At 43.6% G+C, this 23,040-nt stretch overlaps 1 protein-coding gene across 1 annotated transcript in view; it reads left to right on the top strand.

The window, feature by feature from the left end:
* The first annotated feature begins 18,812 nt into the window (after positions 1 to 18,812).
* The window catches only part of bod1l1 (biorientation of chromosomes in cell division 1-like 1), a 73,956-nt gene continuing 69,728 nt past the window's right edge, over positions 18,813 to 23,040 (top strand). Inside the window, exon 1 of the mRNA XM_041188953.1 lies at positions 18,813 to 18,976. Within this exon, the coding sequence (XP_041044887.1) occupies positions 18,860 to 18,976 (117 nt within the window). The 5' untranslated portion in view covers positions 18,813 to 18,859. The remainder of the gene's footprint in view (positions 18,977 to 23,040) is intronic.

Here is a 23,040-nt window from a genome sequence, read left to right as displayed (position 1 = left end):
GAGCTGTAGTTTGTGTATCTGTGCCACATGATTTTCATTGAATAGTTGCATGATCTCTGTCAAGAAGTGAATTTGTCTCTGGTTCAAAAACAGATACAAGCTAGAAGGCTCCACTTTCAGTCCTGAAAGGTACCCAGTCCACCTCAGAGTACCCTGGAAGGGCAAGGTGACTCAAAAAATTTGAGCAACAGGTGAAGCTAGCCATTTCACACTGTTACTTTGCGGTAGCAGCATGAGTGGTGTTTACCACTGATAGTATGTTGCCAGCAAGCCAAATAGACGTTCTGCCTTTCATGCAAATGATTAATGTAGTATATGAATTTCAGTGCTGATATGATGCTAGGTATGTAGGCTGTACGTCCTAAAGACTGGCAGATCATATCAAACAGCATGTCCCTTCAGCTGCTCACAACAGGCAAGGTACTAACCATACACAACCAGCCCTTGCTTGCAAAATTCAAAAGTGTCCCAACATTCGATGTGTTTTTTTTTAATTCACTCACAGATGTGGGCTTCGCTGGCTGGGCCAGCACTTATTGCCCATCCCTAGTTGCCCTGGAGAAGGTGGTGGTGAGCTGCCTTCTTGAACCGCTGCAGTCCATGTGGTGTAGGTACACCCACAGTGCAGTTAGAAAGAGAGTTCCAGAATTTTGACCCAGTGACAGCGAAGAAATGGCAATATATTTCCAAGTCAGGATGGTGAGTGACTTGGAGGGGAACTTCCCATCTGTCTGCTGCCCTTGTCCTTCTAGGTGGTAGCGGTCGTGGGTTTGAAAGGTGCTGTGTAAGGAGCCTTGATGAATTCCTGCAGTGCATCTTGTAGATGGTATACACTGCTGCTACTATGTATAGGTGGTGGAGGGAATAAACGTTTGTGGATGTGGTGCCAATCAAGCGGACTGCTTTGTCCTGGATGGTGTCCAACTTCTTCAGTGTTGTAGGAGCTGCACTCATCCAGGCAAATGGGGAGTATTCCATCACATTCCTGACTTTTGCCTTGTAGATGGTGGACAGGCTCTGGGGAGTCAAGAGGAGAGTTACTCGTCACACAATTCCTAGCCTCTGACCTGCTGTTGTAGCCACAGTATTTATATGGCTAGTCCAGTTCAGTTTCTGGTCGATGGTAAGCCCCAGGATGTGGATAGTGGGAGATTCAGTGATGGTAATGCTATTGAACATCAAGGGGCGATGGTTGGATTCTCTCTTGCTGGAGTTGGTCATTGCCTGACACTTGTGTGGCGCGAAGGTTACTTGCCACTTGTCAGCCCTAGCCTGGATATTGTCCAGGTCTTGCTGTACTTGGACGTAGACTGTTTCAGTATCTGAGGAGTTGTAAATGATGCTGAATATTGTGCAATCATTAGCGAACATCCCCACTTCTGACCTTATGATGGAAGGAAGGTCAATGATGAAGCAGCTGAAGATGCTTGGTCCCAAGGACAGTACCCTGAGGAACTCCTGCAGTGATGTCCTGGAGCTGAGATGACTGACCTCCAACAACCACAATCATCTTCCTTTGTGCTAGGTATGACTCCAACCAGTGGAGAGTTTTCCCCCCGATTCCCATTGATTCCAGTTTTGCTAGGGCTCCTTGATGCCACACTTGGTCAAATGCTGCCTTGATGTCAAGGGATTATGTGATCGGACAACATTTGCTAAACAATCCTGAAGTATGCTAAGAATTACGCTAACAACTAATTCAACATTATCATCAGGCTTGCAGTGTGGCACACTTATGCGTGCTAGAGGCTACATATATAAAGGGTCCTGTTCTTTCTAGACAGAAAGAACATGTACACACATTGCACCTGTGTCAACTAAACAAAATAGACGATGGTCATCCTCTGGTTCATTCCCCAGGGCAATGCCTTGACCAGTCAGTCAACCTGCCTGGTTTTGATTTAAACTAACTTGGCAGTTAACTGTCGGCCATCAGTTAATTGGTGCATGCTCCATGGTAACGATTCTACCAATCAATCAGCACTCTCTTCTCGTGAAGTATAAACCGTTCTTCCCTTCACATTTGGTATTCATGCAAACTGTGCTAATGACTGCAAGATGAAAAGCTTTAACAAGTTCTATATTATCAAATGCTATTTAGATACAAGCGAGATGAAGAGGGCATTAGTAGCGTGCATACGCTACACCATATTAGCTCAATGTTATTACAATTACGCAGCTCCTCCTTGAGGCTTTTCTGTTTGGTTGATGCTCTGTAACTATAAAGCTGAAAAAAGAAATCTTTTTATTAAGAGCTTCCATTTCCTGAGGAGGCTTCAGGCCAATCCACATCCAACAACCTCCTCTGAAAACTCTGCTACATTATGAAAATTGTGACAGATTCCACCATAGCAACATTCTAAAACAATCCACAATATTCTTAAAAAATTAAAATGCCCTATCGCCCAATGTTAATGGATCATTAAAAAAATTCCAGGATCCAGACTCACGTTTGCAAAAACTAACCAATTCTTCGTTGTGCCTTACCGTATCTACTCTGTCCATTAGTTTTTTTTTTGTTCATGGGATGTGAGCATCGCTGCTAGGCCAGCATTTATTGCCCATCCCTAACTGCCCTTGTTCAGGGGGCAGTTAAGAGTCAACCACATTGCTGTGGGTCTGGAGTCACATGTAGGCCAGGCGAGGTAAGGATGGCAGATTTCCTTCCCTGAAGGATATTAGTGAACTGGATGGATTTTTACAACAATCGACAATGGTGTCATGGTCACCATTAGACTTTTAATTCCAGATTTTCATTGAATTCAAATTCCACTATCTGCTGTGGTGGGAATGGAACTCAAGTCCCCAGGGCATTACTCTAGGTCACTAGTCCAGTGACAATACCACAATGCTATCACCTCCCCCTTTTGAGGTATATTGTTTAAAAATGGACACACAGGCTAACAAACAGGGGTGAAATCATGACCTCCACCTACCCGCAATGGCAGGGTTAACCATGGCCAGGATTTTGACGTCAGCGTGCAGGGGCTGGCCCAACACGCCGACGGATAAAATGACAAGCGGTGACATTGGGCATGTGTTCCGATGTCACCACACCCCATCGTGGTGAGCGGGTGCGCTATGAGCTCGAATGCACACCCGCCATTAATTAATGGGCCACTTAAGGCCCTTGAGGCATTAATAGACAAAGATTTTTCAGAGCCCATGCAATCCTCAGAACATTGCATTGGCACACGGGCAAGTGGGTAGGCCACATTTTTAAAGACCTCATCCATGAGCAGGATAAGAGGGGCGAGTGGGCTCGCGAGTGCTTTTTGCCAGGTATTTACTTTTTAAACTTACTGTTACTTCAGACTTGAGCAAAATCAGACGATGGAGAAAATTACAGCAATGGAGTCAACAATGGGGGGCATAGCCATCTCTAAACTGGACACAAATGCTATACCCCATAAGCCAACAATGAAGAGAATAATCATTGAGGAATATGAGAGAGTTGCGACCCACTGACAGGCCTTCAAGGTAGAATTTGAACAATTGCAATAAGGGGGCTGATGTCGCAGGACACTGAGAAAATGTCTGATCCATGGGTAGAGCGGCCATGGATAGAGTGGCCAGCATCATAGACCATCTCTTCATCAAATGACTCAATGCATGCCTTGAACACCACCACTCTAAATGCCAACAGATCGGCCATATTAAATAGATTGGTAGATACTTTAGCCTCGGTCTACACTGATTTGCACCAAAGTGTTCTCCCCGCACTGGTAGCGGTTAGAGAGACAATGGCAAACGGGATCATGAAAGTGCTTCACTTCTCACCCACAGCCCACCTCTCAGTCAACAGTCCACTTACTGCTCCATCTCAGTGTTGGAGTCTGCCCTGCACAGCTGCAGCTGCAGGAATCTTTGGTACAGCCTTCACAAGATCCAAAATGCAGAGGACGTTGGCCGTGACTTGCTCAATAGAGCAGTGATCTGAGCAGTTTGTCTCCACCCCTGAAGTCACAGGAATTACACCACGTAGCAGTAGCAGAAAAATGAAGAGTAAGGCTTTGTAGTTGCACATGAATGCACATTGGTATCTGTGAAAATGTAATTGTGATTCTGATTTTGTTCTTTATTTAGCTTACATAAATGTAATCCTTATTCACCATTTTCCTCTCTTCTCTTGTTAAGTGATCTTCTAACTTGTTTAATGATAAATGCAAGAACAGGAATTGATGGTGACTAACTAGGGGTTATTCAAGGGGTGATTGAATGATTGTAGGGCTTTGTGTCAGTGGCATGGTGGGGGAAAATGAGGGGTGGCATAAGGGAAGAGTGGCTATTACGTTTTCTGGTGATTCGGGTCCACTGCTGCAATCAGAGTAAACTTTGCAATAATAAAGGGCATATCTGGCATAATGGGCAGCAGTTTGAACAGCTGGGGAATGCATTCCTATTTTCACACTCCCCCTCCCCCTTTGATCATCCAAGGAGGATCTGAGCTTTACACCTTGCTCCCCCTGCAGGTGTCAAGTTTTGCTTATGCGCAATGTTGTGCAAAGCACAGAAAACCATGACCATTATGGAGATCCTGGCTGCTGGACACTTAAGGATGCCTCCAGATCTATTGAGGCACCTGAAGGGTATCTTCAGAATGCCAATGGGTTGTTTACTCACACATCTGGTGGTAATATGGTATTCATTTGAATCCCTTTTGCCATTGGGATTCAGTGGTTGGATTTGTGACAGGTGTTATGAGCCAAATTTGCAGTGGGTAACCCTTGTCGCCTAGCAGCCACCCTTTAAGACTGCTTCCAGATCCGAAGAAAATCAAGGAACTTGGACTGCTGCAGAAGAAAAGCATCAAGGTCGCTGACCTGGAATCTTGCACATGCATGAACAAAGATCTTTTTGTGATTGCACACCAGCTGCATACTGATGGAGTGGAAGCCCTTGCAGTGTATCGCCAACTGGGAGATCCGGCAGACGTCTGCAGCAGAACCCTAGAAGGATCCAGAGGAAAAAAGGTTGCAGCAGTGGTGACTTTGACAGCTTATATTTCACCCCTCTCCTTGGATTCACCTAGTTCTGTTGAAGGGTCATGAGGACTCGAAACGTCAACTCTTTTCTTCTCCGCCGATGCTGCCAGACCTGAGTTTTTCCAGGTAATTCTGTTTTTGTTTTGGATTTCCAGCATCTGTAGTTTTTTGTTTTTATCTGTGACAGTTACTGGTAATACATGGTCATCAGGTCCAGCAGGCAGCAAGTTTTTTTCTAGGACGCTGTAGATGTTCGCCACCACCTGATGTGATATCCTAAACTTCCTGATGCATTGGTGTTCAGACATGTCAAGGAAACTGAGCCTCTGCAGATAAGGCCTATGAGCTGCACTGCACTGCTGGGCCCCTCTCTGCTGATTTCCTCTCCCCTGGGCCCCTCTATACTGAACCCCCTCTCCACTGATCCCTCACCGCTGGCCCCCTCTCCGCTGATCCCTCACCACTGGCCCCCTCTCCGCTGATCCCTCACCACTGGCCCCCTCTCCACTGATCCCTCACCGCTGGCCCCCTCTCCGCTGATCCCTCACCGCTGGCCCCCTCTCCGCTGATCCCTCACTGCCGGCCCGCTTTTTACTGATTTCCCCTCTGCTAGCCCCTATTGCGCCGATTTCCTCTCTAATGGCCTCCTCTCCCACTCCGAGTGCTATTGCTGCTCATCTTAATCCTCAATCTAAGACATCGTAAGTAGCATCCATCCAGATGTGGCAGAGCAAACCTCCAAAATGTAGAAAGGTACTTCTGGAAAGTAACCTCTCAGTAGAAGCACTGCGAACAAACTCAATCTTGCAGGTAAGAAAGTAGCTTTGGATACTGAATACTTATTGGCATATGTCTCTGAGATTGATTCAGCTCCCTCATATGCCACTTTGAACTTACCTTGCATTCACTGGTGAGTTTCGGGAAGCCTGGGAAACCCTTGGACACAAGCTGAAAGTCTAAAGTATATTTAAATACACTAACTTTTATCAGTTAGTGCAAATGCTGATTGCCCCGTGTATGCACAGAATGTAAATGATGTCATGGGGTGGTGATGGAATAGTGGTATTGTCGCTGGACTAGTAATTCAGAGACCCAGGGTAATGATCTGGGGACCCGGATTCAAATCTCGCCATGGCAGATGGTGGAATTTGAATTCAATAAAAACCTGGACTTAAAAAAAAATTAAAAAGTCTAATGATGACCATGAAACCATTGCTGACTTTTGTAAAAACCCATCTGGTTCACCAATATCCTTTAGGGAAGGAAATCTGCTGTCATTACCTGGTCTGGCCTACATGTGACTCCACACCGATAGCAAGGTGGTCGACTCTTAAATGCCCCCTGAACAAGGGCAATTAGGGATCGGCAATAAATTCTAGCCCAGCCAGTGACTCCCACATCCCATGAATGCATGAAAAAAAAATTCAGAATGATTGGGATCTCTTCCTTTCCCTACAACCTCTTTAGTGGATAGCACATTCAGAGAGGTGGTCAGACTGCAGATAGGGAATAGGTGACCGCCAGGCATTCCAAGAGAAACAGGCAGTTAGTGCAGGAGTCCCCAGAGGCACTGCTCACAAACTGGTTTTCCACTCTGGATATTGGTGAAGGCGATAGATCCTTGGAGGAGTGCAGCAAGAGCCAAGCCTGGTGGCCCAGCTGTACAAGGAGGGAGGAAGAAGAGCAGAAGGGCAGTACTGATAGAAGATCCTTTAGTTAGGAGAGCAGACAGGCGTTTCTGCAGCAGTCAACGTGACTCCAGGATGGTTTGTTGCCTCCCTGATGCTACAGTCAAAGATGTCACAGTGCGGCTGTGGGGGAGGGCGAACAGTCAGAGGTCGTGGTCCACATTGGTACTAACGACATAGGTAGGAAGGGGGATGTGGTCCTGCAAATGGAATTTAGGGAGCTAGGTGGAACATTAGCAAGCAGGACCTCTAAAGTAGTAATCTCTGGATTATTCCCAGTGCCACGTGCAAGTGAGTACAGTAACAGGAGGGTAAGACAGATGAACGCGTGGCTGGAAAGATGGTGCAGGAGGGAGGGCTTTAGATTCCTGGGGCACTGGGACTGGCTCTGGGGAGATGGCACTTGTACAGGCTGGATGGGTTGCAGCTGAACAGAGCTGGGACTGAGTTCCTTGCTGGCCGTTTTGCTGAGGAGGGTTTAAACTATCTCAGCAGGGGTGTGGGAACCGGTGAGAATATTAGAAAGTAATACCAGGGTGAACAGAATGTTGGTAGAGGCAGGTAGCACTAAAATAGAGAATAGTAAGTTAATAGATGGAGTCAGAGTAAGGGAACAAGAAATGAAGTCTAAATCAGGGTTACATTGCATGTATGTGAATGAACGGAGTATAGTTAATAAAATTGGGGAGTTAAAGACACAGATTACCTTGTGGGATTATGATGTTGTGGCGATAATGGAAACCTGGCTTAGGGAAGGACAGATCTGGGTGCTAAATATTCCAACACATTGGAGAGAGTGCAGAAGAGGTTTATGAGAATGGTTCCCGGGATGAGACACTTCAGTTATAAGGAAAGATTGGAGAAGCTGGGACTGTTTTCCTTGGAGAGGAGAAGGCTAAGAGAAGATTGGATAGAAGTTTTCAAAATAATGAGGAGTCTGGACAGAGTAGATAGGGAGAAACTATTCCCGCTCATAAACGTATCAAGAACCAGAGGGCACAGTTTTAAAGTGTTTTGAAAAGAAACGTACACGAGGTGAGAAAGTGAGAGGTTAGGGTTTGGAATGCGCTGCCAGGAAGTGTGGCAGAAACAGGTTCAATTGAGGCATTCGACAGGGCATTGGATGATTATCTAAATAGAAACAGTGTGCAGAGTTACAGGGAAAAGGCAGGAGATTGGTACTAAGTTAAAAAGCTCAGAGAGCTGGTGCAGACACAATGGGCTAAATGTTCTCCTTCTACACCGTAACAATTCTGTGATTCTGTGCTGTGCCCAGCCTGCCAATACATCTCTGCACATGTGTGAAGAGCTTTTATATCTGTATGGACACACTGCCTGCAATGAATATGGTTGACAGTTTGGGTTCAGTGTCATAGCATCTTTACAGTCAGCAGGAGGCCATTCAGCCCATTGACACTGGAAGAGCATTCCACCTAGTTCCACTTCCTGTAACCTTGCACATTTGCTCCTTTCAGGTAGCAATCAAATTCCCTTTTGAATGCTTTGATCAAACCTGCCTCCACCACCCTTTCAGGAAGTTTGTTCCAGACTCTAACCACTCTCTGGGTGAAAAAATGTTTCCTCACATCACATTTACTCCTTTTGCCAATTATTTTGAATCTGTGCCCGCTAGTTCTTGATGTTCTCTTGAGCGGGCACACTTTCTCACTGTTTGCCCTGTCCACATGCCTCAGGACCTGGAATACCTCTATCAAGTCTCTCAGCCTTTTTTTCTCCAAGGAAAACAGTCCCAACCGCTCCAATCTATCCTCATAGCTACAGTTCTTCATCCAGGGGATCATTCTTGTGAATCTCCTCTGTGTTCTCTCCAATGCCTTCACATCCTTCCTCAATTATGGCGCCCGGAACTGGATACAGTGCTCCAGATGAGGCCTAACTAGTGTCTTATATAAGTTCAACGTGACCTCCTTACTCTTGTACTCAATGCCCCTATTAATAAAGCCTAAGATACTAAATGCTTTATTAACTGCTCTCTCAACATGCCCTGCCATCTTCAATGACCTAAGTGCATATATGCCATGGTCCCTCTGTTCCTGTACCTCCTTTAAAGGCTCTCCCTTTATTTTATACTGTCTCACCATATATTTCCTGCTGAAACAAATCACCTCACGCTTTTCTGCATTGCACTTCATTTACCATTTGCCTGCTCAATCCACTGATATGTCTTTGTCCTTTTGAAGTTCAAGACTATCCCCATCACAGTTGACAATATTGCCAATCTTCGTATCATCTGCAAATTTTGAAATCATGCCCTGGACACCACAGTCTCCAGGGCTGTAGTGCCATTAATATATATCAGGAAGATGAAGGATCTCAACACTGACCCGAGGAGCTCCACTACAAACCTTCCTCCAATCTGAAAAACAAGCATTTATCACAATTCTCCGTTTCCTGTCACTCAGCCAATTTCATCCAAGTGCCTACTTTCCCTTTTATTCCAAGACCTAGAATTTTGCTCACAAGTCTCTTGTGCGGTGCTGTATCAAATGCCTTTTGAAAATCCATATACACATCAACAGTGTTTCCTTTATCAGCCTTTTCTACTACCTCCTCAAAAAACTCCAGCAAGTTAGTTAAACATGATCTTCCCTTGATGAATCCATGCTGGCTTTCCTTAATTATCTTGCACTTGTCTAAGTGATTATTAATTTTATCCCACACTATAGCTTCCAGGAGTTTCCTTTCCACTGAGGTCAAACTGACTGGTCTGTAGTTGCCAGCTTTATCCTTGCACTCTTTTTGAACAAGTGTATAACATTTCGCAGTCCTCTGGCACCTCCCCTGTGTCTAAGGAAGACTGGAAGATTATCACTAGTGCCTTTGCAATTTCCACTCATTTCCCTCATTCGCCTTGCACGCATCTCATCCGATCCTGGTACCTTATCTATTTTAAGTAAAGATAGCCTTTCCAACACCTCCTTCCTCTTGATTGTAAGTTCTTCTGGTGTAATAGTTACCTGCTCTCTCATCTCAGCCTGGGTAGCAAGTTCTTCCTTTGTAAAGACGGATGCAAAGTACTTGTTCAACAGCACCGTTACTTCACCAGCCTCCACATACAAGTCCCCTTTCTTGTCCCTAATCAGCCCTACTCTTTTTACCACCCTTTTATAATTTACATGCTTATAGAAGACCTTGAGATTTCCTTTTATGTTCGCTGCTAGCCCCTTTTCATGCTCTCTCCTTGCTTTTCTTAGTTTCTTCACTTACCCTCTGGTCCTTCTATATTCAGCCTGATTCTCCATTGTATTTTCTACCTGACATCTGTCGTACGCGCACTTCTTTCTTTTCATCTATACCTCTATCTCTTGTCATCCAGGGCATTCTGGGTTTATTTGTCCTACCTTTCCCCTTCAAGGGAATATACCTCGACATTGCCTGCAATACTTTTTCTTTGAAGGTGGCCCATTGTTCAGCCATTGTCTTTTCTGCCAACATTTGATTCCAACTCAGATGCATTCCCATTCCATCAAAGATGGCTTTCCCTCAATTAATTATCCTCAATTATTCCCTCAATTAATTATCGCTGCTCTGTCCTTTTCCATAATACAATGATCCTTATGATACAATGCTCACTGTCTCCTAGAGGCTCTCCCACTGATATCTGATCCACTTGGGCCAACTCATTCCCCAGAACCAGGTCCAAAAGTGCATGTCCTCTCATTAGACTGGAAACACACTGGTGCAGAAAAAGATCTTGAACACATTCCAGGAACTCTCATCCCTCTTGTCCTTTTTTACTATTCCTATCCCAATCTATATTTGGATAATTGAAGTCGCCTATTATTACTTTATAACTCTTGCACTTCTCCACATCCCTTCCACTAGCTGCTGGTCTATAGACTACACCAATCAATGTTATTGCACCTTTCCCATTCCTTATTTCTAGCCAGAGAGATTCTGTCCTTAACCCCTCTGAAACATCCTCTCTCTCCAGTACTGTAATGTCATCTTTAATTGATATTGCCACAATTCCCCTCCCCCACACACTTTTCTTCTTTTCCTGTCTCTCCTTAACACCTTGTACCCAGGAAAATTTAATGCCCAGTCCTGCGTTCTTTAAGCCAAGTCTCTGTTATAGCAATAACATAATTCCATTTGTCAACCTGCACCTGCAGTTCATCAGTTTTATTAATCACACTCTGTGCATTTACATACATGTACATTAGCCCTGATTTAGGCTTTTTTTTAAAAAAAAACTTTCCCGCTTATTCTGACCCTGTCGAATGACTTACTGTTGCTTACTCAAATTCTATCAAACTCTCCAAGTATTCTATCTACATTGATGTAGCTCTCTGATATATCCTTGTTATCAGTTAATACTTCACTACTTCACACAGCCAGTTTTTCTCCTCTAAACTTCCCCTCAGGTTCCCATCCCCCTGCCAATCTAGTTTAAACCCTCCCCAATAGCATTAGCAAACCTCCCCGTAAGGACACTAGACCAAGTCCTGTCAAGGTGTAACCCGTCCTTTTTGTGTAACCCACCTGCCCCAGAACCGATCCCAATGCTTCAGAAATCTAAAGCCCTCCTTCCTATGCCATTTTTCCAGGCAAATGTTGAACTGCTCAATCTTCCTATTCTTATGCTCACTAGCATGTGGCACTGGGAGTAATCCTGAGATTACTGCTCAAGGTCCTGCTTTTTAATTCTCTTCCTAACTCCCTAAAATCTGCTTTCAGGACCTCATCCCTTTTCCTACCTATGTCATTGATCCCAATGTGGACTATGACCTCTGCCTGAAGAATAAAGCTATCTAATAATTAATTAGGGATAGGGTCAGGCATCCTTCTAAATTCCAATGTTGAGCCAGCCAAACTCAGGAAAAATAGAGTGCCCTGGTACACTGTGCACATCTCTGACTCATGTATCAAATTGTTGAGTCTGCCAGAGAGGATAGGCTGAACCCCCAACCTCCAATGGTTAAAACTCATCCCTAAGGAAACCCTACTTACACAGAAGTTACATGAAATCACAAGAATCCAAATCAAGCAATAATGACACATAGAGGAGTTTGAAGATTGTTTAGTTGATCAAGAACTATTAAAATACTTTGTGTGAAACACCCCTTAATTCATAACTAGACTTCAAGCCTGCTGTTAAATTTTGTGCTTAAATTACACTCCCATGAAATTATATGCCTCATTTAAAAATAAAATACTAAACCAAAGGAGCCAGTTTTTTCTGACCATTTTGCTGGTCTGCTGCGACCTCAAATATGAAAAATTGCAAATACAAGAAATCTGAAATAAAGCCAAAGTATTGAAAGCACACCAAACCTGTTGGCATCTTTAAAAAAAGACCAAGTTCCAGTTGTAAAGTCTGTCAGAGTAACAGTTGAACAGAAATCTGCACCTAAAGCCCAATGGAATGTTGCGTTAAACCACTTTAATAGTATTCAGTTGCAGCTTGCATGGGCTGTGGTTATGCAAATTACAGTTGATATTTTTACGTACGTACACATTAGATAGTCCCCCCAATTCCGACTCCGTAGGCCGGCATTAAAAGAGCATTTAAGTTGCCTATGGAAACCATGATGTTTGTGCGGTAGTTAACATTGACGCCAACTTTAAAATAAAGAGAATACAATTTAAGATTTCTGCCTTAAGGGTTTCTTCATTAAGAGATATTGGTGAAGTCATTATTCACAAAGGTAATTAATTCAAGTTCTGAACTGAGAATTGTAACATCTTTAAAAAGGTGGCTTTGACTGTTGTCTAAACGGGAGAAATCATAGCTGTGATTATTTGAGTGGGGCCATTTTTGGTCCTGGCCGCTGCTAATGCCGACGCTCGCTATGATGTAAGATACCAACAGAATCGATTGCGCCTTCCCAGCGTTGACAGCAAATACAGCCATTGAAATATTGCTTTAATTGAGCGATTAACGTGTGGTAATCGAAGACCTGCCTCTCCTGATTGGGTTGTGTGCACACAGCCAAATGTGCTGAACTGAAACCTACAAGTCGGAGAGAGCTTCCCAATGTGCTGTTAATTTCGCCGGTTTTAACCCCCACCCATATCTAAACCTCGCGCTCCTGCAGATTAAAATTCAGTCCAATGTTTCTTTCAGATGTAGCTGCTGAGAAACTCAAAACCAATTTTCTTCTTTAAGACATAAAAATTAAAAACTATTTTCTAGAAATACTTTGGGTAAGAGGAAGAATATTAACTGGAAAGTAATTGCTCTTGAATTTTTCCTTTTTGAAAACCACCAATGTGGCTCTGACGTGGGGGATCTGGAACGCTTCCATTTGGTAGATGTTAAAGCCCTACCACTTTGCTGAAGAACTGTCATTTGGAGATGAAGAAAAGCTAGGTATCATTTTCATGCGCTTTGTTCTGGCTGCCACTTTGGTTCTCCGTCTCTGAAGAATGGGCAAGGATAAAACATGAACTGGGGTCAGATAGGAATGGAGCTACTGGGTTATTTTGTTTTAAAAGGAGAAATTTCTCAGATACTCATTGGTAGTATCTTATGTAGAGGATAAGCTGCTGCTAAAGGCTTCCCTCTACTGGCTGTTCCATAACATTATTTCAAATGAAAGCATTGCAATGGTTTTTAAATTAGTAAATCCATTGGATAAGCTAACAGAACAATTTACATATAGAGTTCCGACAAGCTCATCTCACATGGCTGTTTTGTTATGATAATTATTATTCACAATCTCTGGAGAGAAAATTAGCATGGTAGCAACTGCACATGATGCTTCCTGAACCTGCTTCCACCATCAAGGTCCTGCTGGCCCTAGTTCTTTCTAAAGCCCCCTTCTCCCTGTGCTTTATGAAACATCTTGCTCCAATGTGCTTATTTAAGGTAGTTTCCCTGTGCTCTTTTTAGAAAACCAGCTTGAGTGCGTAAGCAAGAGCTGGAGGTCCAAGGAGAAATCTTTCTTCCTTTTCCTCCTGCTCATCAGTGAGCAAGCAAGTCTTTTTCTTTAATCAATCCCCATCAGAACTCACAACAGCAATTCATATTTAATAATTTAAATAATAATTTTCTATAATAATAATTATTTTAATAATAATATAATTTTATAATAATAATCTATAGTGGCAATTCCTGAATTCAGAGCACTTTAGAAGATTGTGGCTAAAACACCTATAATTTCTTCTCCTTCTTCCTTTAAACCAAAGGGTTAAAACCATCATGTCCTAGAAATTTGATGGTCCATTGTGCCAATATTTTTTTGAATACTGTTTTCCTGCTTCAGTAGGTTCCTATCCTCGATTCATTATTAGTTTCCCAGGAATATCTGGATTATTATCATCTCTCTACTGTGAACAGACAGAAAGGAATTATTTAACAAGTCTGTTATTTTAATTTGCAATATTACATGAATCTGTTTTAAAGAGCCCACATTACCTTTTCTCCTGATATAATTGTAAAATCTGTGTGTTAATCTTGATATCCCTTGAAAGTTTATTTTCATATTCTGCAGCTTTTGATATATTTGATATACATTAATGTTTCAGACTTGACGGTACAGAGCATAACTTTAGTCTTGATGTAAATGCCCTTGACAAAGTTACATCTTATTGAAACATAACTGGATTTTTAATGGTGTACTAAGTTCATAATTAATGTTGAACTACTTTGTCCCTAAAAAAAATTGTTCATCATGACTGTTTTATTTGTTCAGAATTTTTCCAACTAGGGGTATATTATTTCTCTATTAAAAATTTAATTCATTTTTGAACTCCTCCCATTGGTCAACTGTACTTTTCCCAATAATGGTTTTAACCAGTTTGTTGTCATCAGTCTCTGTCTCTTGCCAAAATCTGGAATCTCAAGTCACTGCTACATTTCTCATTTTGAACCTAATATTGAATTCGACCATATTTTAATTTCTGTTAGACAAATGTTTCCTTACCATTTGATTACCAACGAAATCTGTCTCATTAATAATCTAGTATGGCCTTCCTTCTTGTTGGTTTTAGAACATATTGCTCCAGGAACTATCTTGAATCCACAAAGAAATTCACTACCTTTCTGACTTCAGTTACTTTCTCTTCCCAATCTATGAAAATTAAAGTCTTCCATTAAAATAACTTCACATTTTTTCAGAGTTTCTCTGAATTAATACATTGCTGCTATCAGGAGCCTGTGGACAGCTCCCATTGTAATTTTAAGTCCAACTGTATACCTCAAAAAAAATAACCACAGCCACTATTATTATCCCTTACCTGTATACAACTGTACAGGGCTTTGGTAAGACCACACCTAGTGCACTGCATACAGTTTTCAGTGAGAACTTGTCCTAATATCTCCTTGTGTGGCAGTTCAAAATCCACTTGATAACGTGTTATATTAAATACAATTTGTTGCAATGAGAACTATCCTAGCAATCTCTACTCACTGAAAACAGTCCACGTATGCTGGACCATGCTACCATTGAGTTAAGTATCAGTCCAAAACTCCAGGGAACACAATGGAAACAGACATTCATAAAATGCAAAAAAAAATCAAATTAAGGGGGGAGTGGGGGTTAAACTTAAAACTACATGGTGGGTACAGTAACATAGTGGTGGTGCTACTGCACTAGTAATCCAGAGGACTGGACTAATAACCTGGTGACAGTTCAAAACCAACAGCGAGGCAACTTAAAATTTAATTAATTACATGTATCCGGAATGAAAAGCTACAGTCAGTAATGGTGATTATGAATATACTGGATTGTCATAAAACCCATCTGGTTCACTAGTGCCTCTTCAGGAAGGATATTTTCCATTCTTATCCAGTCTAGCCTACATGTGATTTCAGACACACAGCAATATGGTTAGCTCTTAAATGGCCAAGTAAGCTTGTATTCAAGAAGGCAGTTCTCCAAACTCCCCTTAACATTCAATGGCACTCCCGTCACTAAATCCCCCACTATCAACATCCTGGGGGGTTACCATTGATCAGAAACTGAACTGGGCTAGTCATATAAATACTGTGGCTGCAACAGCAGGTTGGAGGCAAGGAATCCTGTGGAAAGTAACTCACCTCCTGACTCCCCAAAGCCTGTCTACCATCTACAAGGCACAAGTCAGGAAGGTGATGGAATACTCTCCGCTTGCCTGGGTAACTGCAGTTCCAACAACACTCAAGAAGCCTGATACCATCCAAAACAAAGCAGCCCACTTGACTTGCACCCCATCCACAAACATTCACTCCCTCCACCACCCACACAGTGGCAGCAGTGTGTATCATCAACAAGATGCACTGCAGAAACTCACCAAGGATCCTTAGGCAGCACCTTCCAAGCCCACAACTGCTATCAACCAGAAGGACAAGGGCAGCACATACATGGAAACTCTATCACCTGGAAGTACCCTCCATGGCATTCACCATCCTGATTTGGAAATATATTGTCATTCCTTCCCTGTCGCTGGGTCAAAATCCAGGAACTCCCTCCCTAACAGCACTGTAGGTGTACCTACACCACAGGGACTGCAGTGGTTCAAGAAGGCAGCTCACCACCACCACCATCTCAAGGGAAGTTAGGGATGGGCAATAAATACTGGCCGAGCCCCACATCCCTTAGAGGAATAAAAAACCTCAAGGGCAATTAGGGATAGTTAATAAATGTCTGTTTTGCCAGGGGAGTCCACATCCCATGAATGGGTAAAAACATGCAGATATAGGATTCATCTGATTGTAAAATTCCCAAAAGCTACAAACTTCTTTATCTGAATAGTCTCGTATGCACACAATTCAAAATATTATCAGTGTAGTCTCTCTGGTCTCACTCACTGACAGCAATTTGCTCTACTTCATTCCAGCCTTTCTCTCCTCTGTTCACACTCTGGTTCATGCTGTACTTTCTCTTCCTCTTTCCTGGCCTTTACTCTCTCTGGTCTCTGTTATAATTCAGCTCTCTCTGGCATCCCACCTACCCCCAATAACCTATAACCCTCTTCCTCACCAAGAACCTATCCACCTCTGCCTTAAAAATATTCAGGCTCTGTTTCCACCACCTTTTCAGGAAGAGAGCTCCAAAGACTCATAACCCCAAGTGAAAAAAATTTACCTTATCTCTGTTTTATTTTTAAACAGTGACCCCTAGATCTAGATTGTCCCACAAGATGAAATATCCTCTTCACATCCACCCTATCAAGACCCTTCAGGAGCTTATATATTTCAATCAAATCACCTCTTACTCTTCGAAACTCCAACGGATACAAGCCGAGTCTGTCCAACCAATCCTCATAAGACAACCTGCCCCTTTCAGGTATTAGTCTGCTAAACCTTCTCTAAACTATTTCCAACGCATTTACATTCTTCTTTAAATAAGGTGACCAATACTGTATACAGTACTCCAAACGTGGCCTCACTAGTGCCATGTACAACTGAAGAATAACATCCCTACTTTTGTATTCAATGCCCCTTGCAATAAATGATAATACTCTATTAGCTTTTCTAATTACTTGCTGTACCTGCATACTAGCCTTCTGTGATTCATGCACTGGGACACCCAGATCCCTCTGCCCCTCGGAGTTCTGCAATCTCTCACTATTTAGATAACATACTTCTCTTTTAACCTTCCTGCCAAAATGGACAATTTCACATTTTCCCACATTATACTCCATTTGCCAGATCTTTGCACACTCACTTAACCTATGTCTTTTTGTAGCCCCTTATGTCCTTTTCACAACTTACATTCCTACTTATCTTTGTGTCATCAGCAAATTTGGCAACCATACCTTCCCTTCATCCAAGTCATTTATATAAATTGTAAAGAGTTAAAGGTCCCTGCACTGATCCCTGTGGCACACCACTCGTTACATCTTGCCAACCTGAAAAAGACCCATTTATGTCTACTCCCTGCTTCCTGTTAGCCAGCAAATCTTCTATCCATGCCAATGTTACCCCCTATGCCATGAGCTTTTATTTTCCGCAATAAACTTTGATGTGGCACTTTATCAAATGCCTTCAGAAAATCTAAGTACAGTACAACCACTGGTTCCCCTTTATCCACTGCACATGTTACTTTCTCAAAGTACTCCAATAAGTTGGTTGAACACGATTTCCCTTCCACAAAACCATGTTGGCTCTGCCTGATGACCTTGAGCTTATCTAAGTGCCCTGCCATAACTTCTTTAATAATAGCTTCTAAAATTTTCCCTACGACGGAAATTAAGCTAACTGCCCTTTGTCTCCCTCCCTTTTTGAATAATAGTTACATTTGCTATCTATCAATCTAGTGGGACCTTCCAGGAATCTGGGGAGTTTTGGAATATTAAAACCAATGCATGAACTCCCTCACCAGACACTTCTTTTGAGCCCTCGGATGAAATCCATCAAGACCTAGGTGCTTTATCAGCCCACAGTTCCAACAATTTACTCAGTACCACTTCTCTGATGATTGTAATTTTCCTGACTTCCTCCCCACCTTCCAATTCCTAGTTTATAGCTGCTTCTGGGATGGTACTTGTTTCCTCTATAGTGAAAACTGATGCAAAATACCTGTTCAATTCATCTGCCATCTCATTTTCCATTATCAATTTTCCAGACTCACTTTCTATAGGATTCTACAGAATCATAGAATGGTTACAGCACAGAAGGAGGTCATTCAGCCAGTCATGTCCATGCTGGCATTCCGCAAGAGTAACTCACCTAGCCCATTCCCCTCCCTTTTCCTCATAGCCCTGCATTTTTTTCTTTTCAGTTAATGATCCAATTCCCTTTTGAAAGCTGTGATTGAATCTACCTCCAGCGCACTCCCAGGTAGCGTATTTCTGATCCGAACCAATCACAGTGAAAAAAAAACACTTTTCCTCATGTTATGTTGCCTCTTTCGCCATTCACATGAAATCGGTGTCCTCTGGCTTCCGGATTTTAGAAGGGCAATTTTTAGAAGCGAAAACATGTGTACTAAAGGAGTAGACAAAATCATTGACAGGGTTAACGGCAGTAAAGAAAATTGGTTCTCAAAAAAAGTCCAATTCTCGATGGATCAGTGACTGCATTTTCACTCACTATTCTCCTGCCTCATCCCCTCTGCTCTTCATCTCTGCCTCCCGCCTCTGTCCGACCCTCTTTGAGCATGCGCTCCGGAGATCACGTGAGTGGCCGCCGGGTCGGGAAATGAGGTCAGGACTCCGGAAGTGAGCCATTGTTCCCATGATCCCGCGGGTTGTGGCGGGGCGCGCGGCCGCTGTTGCTGACTGAGGTCGCTCGGGATGGCGGCTCTGGCGCCGGGAGACCCGAAACTAGTCTCCATGATCGTCAATCACCTGAAGAACCAGGGCCTCTTTGACCAGTTCCGCCGCGACTGCCTGGCCGACGTGGACACCAAGGTAAGCTGGAGGAGCGAGGCTTGCGGCCTGGAGCCCCGGGCTCGCTGCTCGCTTTCGGGGGCGAGAGGGAACCGGGCCCCCGGGCAGGTTCACTCCACTGCCGGGGCGGTAACTCCCGGCTCCTCTTCAGCCCAGTTCTGTAATGTCCTGGTGCTTCACCCATTCCCGCTCGGGGGAAGCGGGAAGAGCCCCGAGTGCTGGAGCATCGAGATCCCAGAGAGGTGTTCTTGAAAAGCTGCCTCTTTGACCAACTCAGCTGTCCTGATGTCTCATGTCAGGTTTTGTCTGAAGCGCCTTGGGGATGTTTTTCCGCTATGTTAAAGGTGCTATACAAATGCAACTTAAGATATTGATGGACATGGAGCTCGGGTGACTGAATAGAATTAACATACAGATCAGCCATGATCTAATTGAATGGTGGAGCAGATTCTGGGGTTAAATTGGCCAACATCTGACCTTAATGATGTTCTTTCTACTCTGCTAAGTGGAATAGACATAACTAGTGAAGAATCTCTAGAAGGGAGGGGTAACGACCAGAAGTCATGGTTGAAACCAAGAGTATAATTTTGGTCCCACAGTGTTTAGCAAGTGAGAGGTAAACAAGATGTCAATGGTGGTAATTGCAAGATTTCCATCACTAGTCAGATTAGAAAAATACATGTTAGAGTTAATGGCTTAGATCTTCTGATCTGTGGTGGAGTGGGAGTGCACACAGCTTACCCTGTTTGAAACTGTGCCTTTACTGTCTATATGCTGAAGCCTTAAGACTTTCCTTTCCCAACTCCAGTTTGATTCAAGCGACCAGCTGAGCCAGGAGGGTTGTGGCAGTTCCAAAGAAGCCATGCCTGCTTTCATCATGAACTGAAGATACACCCCTTGAAGTCTTCAGTTCATTGAATTTCACTCTTTTTAAATATCCTTGTCTTTGTTAGGTTATCCCTCATCAATCTCTCACTTCAACATAGCTCAGACTCCCTAACAATGCTCATTTCTACCTCAGAAGATGCTTGTTCCCCTTGCACTTCCTGGCAGTGCTCAACTCCACACCTCCCAGCAATGTGAGGGTGACTATCGTTGACATCAAGGCAGCTTTTGACAGTGTGGAATCAGGAGTCCTAACAAAACTGGAGTCAATGGAAATCGGAGGAAGACTCTCCACTGGTTGGAGTCATACCTAGCACAAAGAAAGATGGTTGTGGTTGTTGGAGGTCAGCTATCTCAGCTCCAGGACATCACCGCAGGAGTTTCTCAGGGTAGTGTCTTTGGCCTAGTCATCTTCAGCTGCTTCTTCAATGACCTTCCATCCGTCATAAGGTCAGAAGTGAGGATGTTCACTGATGATTGCATGATGTTCAGCACTGTTTGTGACTCCTCAGATAGTGAAGCAGTACATGTCCAAATGCAGCAAAACCTGGACAATATCCAGGCTTGGGCTGACAAGTGGTAAGTAACATTTGTGCTACAAGTGTCAAGCAATGACCATCTCCCACAACAGAGAATCCAACCATCACTTGATGTTAAATGGCATTCCCATCACTGAATCCCCCACTATCAACATCCTGGGTGTTACCATTGACCAGAAACTGAACTGGATTAGCCATATAAATACTGTTGCTACAAGGGCAGGTCAGAGGCTAGGAATCGTGCAACGAATAACCCACCTGACTCCCCAGAGTCTGTCCACCATCTACAAGGCACAAGTCAAAAGTATGATGGAATACTCCCCACTTACCTGGATTAGTGCAGCTCCCACAACACTCAAGAAGCTTGACACCGTCCAGGACAAAGCTGCCCGCTTGATTGGCACCACATCCACAAACATTCAGTCCTTGCACCACTGATGCACAGTAGCAGCAGTGTATCATCTACAAAATGCACTGCAGGAATTCACCAAGGCTCCTTCTACAGTACCTTCCGACCCCATGACCACTACCATCTAGAAGGACAAGGGCAGCAGATACCACCACCTGGAAGTTCCCCTCCAAGTCACTCATCATCCTGACTTGGAAATGTATTGGCGTTCCTTCACTGTCACTGGGTCAAAATCCTGGAATTGCCTTCCTAACAGCACTGTGGGTTTACATACACCACATGGACTGCAACGATTCAAGAAGGCAGCTCACCACCACTTTCTCAAGGGCAACTATGGATGGGCAATAAATGCTGGCCTAGCCAGCGAAGCCCACATCCTGTGAATGAATTTTAAAAAGTGTTCACCCTGCAACCCTTGACAGTGCTCACCCCCCCCCCCCCGCCATACTTCCCAGCAATGATTGACTCCACAGCCCCTGCAACCCTGGCAATGTCCCATTCACTCTCCAATAATGCTCAACTTCTTGCCAGTACCCCACCACTGCCCCCAATCCCACATCAATGCTTACCACTCCCACACCATTGGACAATATTCACCTTCCCTTGCACCCCCCCAAAATAATGCTCACCGCATCGCATCTTTGGCTATGCTGATTCTGCACCACCGTCGGCCAGACTCAGTCAGGAATTCCAGATGGTGAGCGGGAGGGAGTTTGAGTAATGTTGAAGATGAGCAGTGTCAGGAATATGGTGGACGGTGTTGAACAGTGTCAGGTGTATGGTGGGGAATGGTGAGCCATGTCAGGCAATGGTGGAGGGTACTGAGCAGTGCTGGTGGTATGGTGGGCGCTGCTGAGCAGTGTCGGGGTTGCTGTGAGTGCTGGAGTGCTTTGGCACCCTACCTGATTTACTTAGTGCTGCACTCCCGAGCAACCTTTTCATCTGCTATGAACAGCTCTAAGCAAATCAGTGTAAAATACAGCATAAATATAGTGCAAACAGCACATGTTTACAGGTCTCAGGGAGACCACCACAAGGGCTGCAATGGGGCCATTTGAGTAAGTCGACTCCCAGAACTTCCAGTGCCATTTCAACCCTCAACAGCAGCAAATGTCTAAGCATTCACTGGTATTGGGATCAGAAGATCTGAGCCTTACAATGGAAAGAGGTTCAGATTCCTACCCCAGTGGTGAGCTGCAGAAATAGGATATTCTTTTCCTGAATGGAGCTGTGACCAGTATACATGTGGACAAATTAACCAAAGCTTTTGGGTAGTGTTTAAGCTAATGTAATGTTGCAGGGAAAATCGGGAGAGTACAGCAGCTTTAATGGAAAATAAGTGCTGGATATTAAGTTAAGATATAAATAAGGAACACTCAAATAAGATGCCGACATTAAGATGTGCGAATGTTGAAAAGAAAACTAGTTGCCAAATTGGGAGAAATTCAAATGAAATTTGGATTAATACACTGTCAGAAAAATCATTGAGGACTAGAAAAGTGAAATATGAGGGCAGTAACAAATATGGCTGCAGCTGGTCAGGGGACTTGTGATTACATAGAAGTTACGGTATGTTGTGACCGGGATGGCAGAAGTGTGCAAATTATCAAGTCCCACTACTACACAGGCTGTATCAATAACTTACATGTTTAACTTTCTCACCAAAATGGCCAGTTGTTTACCTATATTTCTAGGGCCCAGAAGAAAATAAACTCTGACCAGGCTTCTTTCAAAAAAACTCGATGATAAAATAAGTTTTGCTTTAAAAATAAATTAAGCGAGTTGCAAGTACTGGTTAACACACAATTGTAATCAGGAAGTATAACTATCTATCTCTTCCTAAAGAATTCCCCCACACCAACACACAGACAAACAAAGGGCAAACAGATAGTGTCTCTGTACAGAAGTGGGCTTTGGAGGATGGGTGTTATAAAATAAAGGATAAAGTCCACACGGTTTCGATGCCGTCGACCTGCACTTCCCTCGTGTGAAGACAAGGCTGGTCCTGACGGATGTCTGGAAGTTCTCACAAACTGTTCTCGGCTTTGCAGGTGCAAATGCAGACTAGTTACACTCAGATGAGGGTTCTCTGGCTACAGGTTGATAGCCACACACAACTTCAGGCAAGGTAGTGAGAGGGAGCCATCTTCACCTTCAAATATCTCGCATTGGAATTCTCACCAAAAGTCCCTTCAACAATTCAGAGTTTCAATCTCACCTCCTGAGATTCCATTCCCCTGGATTCTCAAGTC

This window comes from Carcharodon carcharias, chromosome 1 (assembly GCF_017639515.1).
Source record: "Carcharodon carcharias isolate sCarCar2 chromosome 1, sCarCar2.pri, whole genome shotgun sequence".
In the NCBI taxonomy this organism is placed as follows: Eukaryota; Metazoa; Chordata; class Chondrichthyes; order Lamniformes; family Lamnidae; genus Carcharodon; species Carcharodon carcharias.
Note: the sequence above shows the minus strand (reverse complement) of the source record. Positions and strands in the feature narration are given on the sequence as shown.